Genomic DNA, 6,000 nt, shown 5'->3' on the forward strand with positions numbered 1-6,000 from the left:
AGTGGAAATTGTTAGCTGGGGGGATCTCCTCTTGTTCAACATACGTATTACAATGGGACAACTTGGGGGATGCTTAGCAAAAATTCTGTAACCAGATGGGATAACCCTCCCCCCCTCTTCCAGCACCGAGACAGATTATATGACACACTAAAAACAATAACAATCCTTATATTTCCACTGACCCATGCTTCACAGTGCGTGTAAGTTTCACTATGAGCGAAATACAAAAAAATCCTAATTTAATACCATGCACTTGGGGAATCAGTTCATCCTGATTTCTGCATAGCTGATGTAATTTGTGATCAAGATTTCAAGCAAGATATAAACCCATCCAGTCCAGTTCCAGAAAGGCATAGGCTAGAGTCTAGTTTATGTCCTTCTTGCCCGTTTACAAAACCGTGCTAGCAGACAGCCGGCATCAGTAGGGTAAGTAACTTTTTGTTTTTACACTTTACTGTCACTAACCATTCATGGGAACAAGGTATGCCTACGAGGTTAGGTTCCATTAGCACTCATTTCACCCCTAAATATTTGCTTCATTATCGAAAAATGTCCTCAGTACGTTCAATCATGCATATCCGGACAACATCGGTTTCTCCCGATTTTCTCCTCCAGGAAATTTTTCCTCGCCTTGGGATTTAGTTTGTTGAATTCCTTATACAATAACCTTTCCAACGATACATGACACATATTCCTTATGAAAAGGACGTAAACTAGACTCTTAGCAAGGCATATTCTACAATGTAACTGTAGAAACGTCTAATGCCAAAAAATAAAAAGTACATTTCTGCACTATATAAATCCATGAAATAAAAATTTGAATATATTTCATTTTTGCCTTCGACGTCATCAGTCCATTGCAATTAAGCAATACAGAGAATGGAAAACCAAGAGCATAAAACTAAAAATAATACTGTGAATAAAAAATGATTTGATTTTCGTTATTTAGCGTTCCTTTTCTGCCAACCTGAGCTAATTGTTAGGACGATACGATGAGTGAATACTCACAAAGAATACGGGACCCGTGTAAAATATGATTTGTCACAAAAATCATATTTACCATTGTCCAATGTTGTGAAAATATTCAACGTAGCTATATACATGTAGGAATTACAAGGTCGCCAAAAAAAAAAGGATCGATGGAGGCAGGCGTCAAATCAAAAATTGCAGTCGTATTTGGTCCCAGTCAATAAGATTCACATGTAAATTTTCAACTCGTTACACTATAGTGCCTATTGCACAATTGACTGAATATTTAACGTTAGCACATCATAATAAGACACACTACTTTTTCTCTACAGTGTTATTTTACTTAGTATACTCCATATGTTACATCATATGGATAAGTGTGCCAGTCACGTGTTAATTACAGGATGATTCACAAGAGCAAAAAACAAAAATAATTTTTGTAACATTTCCTGAATAAGTAGCACCGTTCAGCATTCAAGGCTAATTTATCAGGTACATAAAAACAATATTTCAATGCGTATAGGATTTATGTTGCCTTTTTCATGCACTATTATTAGAACAATGTTTTCGTTTCATAATGAAGAAACAACCTCAAATCTCACATAAATATACAAAATCGAACTATATGAAGGACGTCATTACGAAGAGCCAGTTGGCGTCATCAACTTACCGTAACCACACCATCCTTCATTATTGTCTTTCTGCTTCGAATTATCATGCCCACGACTTTCTTTGACACTTTCGTTGGCATATTCACTTTTGTCCACACTTCAAAACACTTTTCTCACGAAAGTTTTTCATTTGAACCTATATCACACCGTTCTAACGCCATCTTCACACCGTCTGCACTCTCTCAACCAGCAAAAACCTTGCAGGTGGCAGCACATACGGGTCGTTCCAGGGCTCAGGTTTGAACAAGCGAAGACTGCAATCCGTGAAGTACGGATGCCGGTAATAGACAAATCAATGCTGCGCAAGTAAATATCATATATCTTAAAATAATACACAAGTAATTACATCCTATTTTAATAGTGTGGGAAAAGAATACGACATACCTGAATGAACGTCAATATCATCTCTTCCGTTGTCTTAACATAGAATCGATGCAGAATTTCATTAGAAGTGAGAATCTCTCGCCCAAGTTTTTATTTTTCTACGATTTTCCAAACATGATGCAAAGTAAATTAATGCATGTCCATTTTTCGTTTTGCTTATAGCACTGAATCGAAAACAACACTTTTCATCCAAGGCGCAGCTACAGAATGACGGTGCGACGTCAAACAAAATATGCAATGCGGGCTTTTCAAGAGTGGGACGTCTGTGCTTTGCACGACAACATATTGACTTTGCTTACATTTTACTGGTTAACCTTCCTTAATGCCAAGTTGACGTCAGGTATCGTGTATCCGCCGTGGCACGAAAGGGATTGACAAAATTCTTAGAACCACGCAAGACACGGTGGGGTCTGCAGTGAACATTATGCAGGATATTATTCTTGGATGGATCAAATGAAAAACTCCACTGAAAAACAGAGAAAAATCAATATGCATCAACAACTAACCTGGTGGAACATGAAAAGAAGTTACATGAAGATAGCAGTGTTTTTCTCTGGAAATAACAAAGCAATTTAGTGTTAACTGCATCAACTCCTCTCCCCTTTTTGAACTTGTACTGAAATGATAATGATGGATATGCACTAAACAATCCGATATCGTGCATGGAGTGTTTGGAATTTCTTCCAAGCAATCTTTTTTAATTTGAGTTGGTCTTGAAGTTAAGTTTCTTGACTGATAAAATGAAACAGGGGACGGACACGCAAGTAGAAAAATTCGACCCAAGGTCATTATGGAAAACGAGTTGTGTAAACTTACCAGATGTTCTTTTTAGGATGATTTCAGATCGAAGCGGCAAGCTAAAAACTGAGATTTCGCACCGAAGCGACAAGCTACATATGCCTCTTGGGAACGAGCCAATTAGCAACTTTTCACACCGTAATGGCATGACAAGTGCACGCCTACCCCCGGGGCGGAGTGGTTAGCAGTGTTTCTTTCAGACACCTTTCCGGGGTACCCCCGGACAAAATTGTACCACAAAACCAAAGTATAAACTTTTCTGCTACCGTTGATTCCCTAGCATCGGACTGCATTACTTTGTGTGGCGAATATTCTTGCCTTTATATTTCCCTCCGTAAATAACAACACCCACACTTGTCCAATCTTACAGAAGCAGCAGAATAAAACTGGCAACTGCACTAGCCTTATCTCCTCTCTCTCCCATCTCGAATGAAAGTTTCATTATTACTTGCAATGTGATTAATGAAATCTTCAGTGCATTTTCTAGCCTCAGCAACGCTTTGTAAAAGAAGCATTTGAGTCTGGCTAGTCATCCCTCTAATTACTTCAACCAAATTTCATTTGCAGGATATTGCAAATCAGTGTGAAAACATCAACAGTGATCTGCAATAATTATTCGGACCGAACTGAAGAATATCGGATCTGCAGCGCACCTGGTTGCTGACGAAGATGCTAGGAAAACTTTCTGTGGGATGGAGGAATACGCGGAAAGTGTAATTGAAGAAATGGAAAACAGGTTCAACGATCAATCTGTTGATACCATGAGATTCGCAAGTCAATTTGAAACCTTTCAGTCAGTAGTAGACTTGCAAGACACCGAAGTCAAAAAAAATTGTGCTAATTGTCCCATGCTTAAGGTGCAAGGCGTTCTTGCTGACCTCAAGTCCTACAATTTTTTTTGTCAAGTCGATGCTTGATAATGGAATATATACAGAAGCTGACAATCCATTGTTGAAAATCTTAGAAGCTGACGTGGGATATTGCGAGTTGAAAAATAAATTTTTGAAGTCCTTCAAACCATTCCCGTAACGACAACCGGCGTAGAAAGGTCTTTCAGTGCTATGAATACGATACTAACTAGGACAAAAAAGTAGAATGCTACCAGGAACTTTAATGCATTGCATGATAATAAGCATTGAGGGACCTAAGATTCCAACTGATGATTCTCTGGACAAAACAGTAGATTCGCAGGATAAGATTGCTGTAAATTCTTCATGCCTTCTTAAGCTTTGCATGATGTGTTCTATTGAGTTTAATAATTGCAATATTTTTCCTGGTTCACCATTGTGGAATTTGTTCTGAATGATTAAATGTAAAAGTAGGTGATAATTTACTATTTACTATTGTAATGCCAATTGACAATATAATATTTGTAAATGTTAGACAACAGACTAATAAAAAGAGACAGAGACAAATAAAGAGAAAAATTTATGTCTTTCCACATTGAATTACTAAGTATACTTAGGTCACCGAATCCTACTTTATTTTGGTTACTGTACGTCATTTCCCACCAGCGGCGTATACTCTGGGTCGTCTAGGTAATCGCAGATGACCCGGCTGTATTTCTTTTTTTAAATATATATATATATATATATATATATATATATATATATATATATATATATATATATATATACATTTCTTCCCAATATTCTTCCAAACCAATTTCGATGCATACATTTCTTTGCTTCCAGCGCGCGAATGCTTCCAACCGTTTGCCGCTGAATGTCCGGGAACCTTTCTCCAGCCGGTGAAATGACTTCAGGGAATCTCACCCTGACGTCATTCCTCTTGCTTCCCTTACAACCCATGGCGAGGAGGGAGGAGAGAGGAAAGAGGGGGAGGAAACACTGGTTCTCAGGCGCGGTGCTTCCGTGCCCAGGGTAAGCTCCTTCTTGTGAGAGTCCACCGGTCGCACTCTCAATCTTCAGAGCCTTTCCCGTTCCCCCCGCTGAACTAGTGAAAACATACCCGGTAGAGTGCGAAGAACAGGAAAATTGAATAACATGGGCAAAACCAATTCTACGCTAATTTTCACTTTACATTTGCTTCTGTCTTGCTGATTTCTGTTACTTGAACATAAATTTATCAAAAGGAAAAAGCTTAAATATTGAAGATGAAGCAAACTAAAATAAAATTCAAAGCTTAAGCAATTAAAGCACCTATATACTGACTCCCCCCATCCTTGTATTTACAAAAATAGTGGTTGTTCCTCCTCTCTAATCTTCAAAAGCAGCCAGAACACTTCTTTTACGGAACTGAATATTTTTTAAAGGGTTGCTATATTCCGCCTCTTCAGATTAATAGTGATGAAGATGAACGAATTAAACATAAAATGAAAGAAACACATCAGGCACGTAGCCAGGTGGAGGACTCGGGGGGGCTGAAACCCCCCCCCTCCGAAATCCTACAAATATCTAATTTAAAAAGTGTATAGTGGTAATTAATTTTACTTCATTAGCAAGATTAAACATAATACGTTGTCATAATCTGAGATTCATCATCAGGACTTCTAACCCCACTGTTTCAACTTTATGTGGCGGCTGCTAATAAGGGATGATCCCCATCCCGAAATAAAATTCTGGCTCTGGCCTGCAATGATTCGAACTTTTAAAACCTGTCATTTCGAGCTCGAAAGGGATTTTTTTTATCATTCATAGGGAATTTCATTCTGAGCCAAGAACACAACAACAGAAGTTTGGCGCGTGAAACTGAATGTGTGTAGTCGTTCTTTTCGTGCTGTGCTTCGTGTTTATTATTTATTTAGGTGTTAGTGTTTGCAGTGGCGGCTCGTGGTGAACCAAAGTGGAGGGGCGACAGCTCATAAACTTGCTCTACTTGTACTGTGAGTTTAATTGATTAATTTCGTATATAACAGCCAACATGATAAGAAATTGATATATTCGTCTTTACCGAATATCATGCTTTGCACGTTTGCACATATTATGATAAATTAATAATTATTTAACAGTAATGCGAAGATTACGAAAGATGGAAGAAGAAATAGAGTTCTAACAGATTTAGTTGTTTGTTTTTTAACTTAACAGAGGGGAAAATTGATATGCACAATGACGAATATTTACGTGCATTGAGCGTGAAAATTTCTAGTAAAAATGTTCCACAAAAAACGTTTCCTGTCCAACATGACTAATTGATATATGAAATAGGGCAGCAAAGT

General features: G+C 38.0%; 1 protein-coding gene across 8 annotated transcripts in view; it reads right to left on the bottom strand.

The window, feature by feature from the left end:
* The window catches only part of LOC145996581 (solute carrier family 71 member 1), a 206,273-nt gene extending 204,019 nt beyond the window's left edge, over nucleotides 1-2,254 (bottom strand). For 2 of the 8 annotated variants that reach the window (XM_083133103.1, XM_083133105.1), the window contains exon 1: nucleotides 1,640-1,839. In XM_083133103.1, the coding sequence (XP_082989229.1) occupies nucleotides 1,640-1,720 (81 nt within the window). In that variant the 5' untranslated portion in view covers nucleotides 1,721-1,839. Of the gene's footprint in view, nucleotides 1-1,639; nucleotides 1,842-2,024 lie in introns of those variants that run through there. The other 6 variants (XM_083133106.1, XM_083133109.1, XM_083133110.1 and 3 more) reach the window with 4 other exon arrangements.
* Between the last annotated feature and the right edge of the window lie 3,746 nt (nucleotides 2,255-6,000).

This window comes from Lepisma saccharinum, chromosome 12 (assembly GCF_977018435.1).
Source record: "Lepisma saccharinum chromosome 12, izLepSacc3.1, whole genome shotgun sequence".
Lineage (NCBI taxonomy): Eukaryota > Metazoa > Arthropoda > Insecta > Zygentoma > Lepismatidae > Lepisma > Lepisma saccharinum.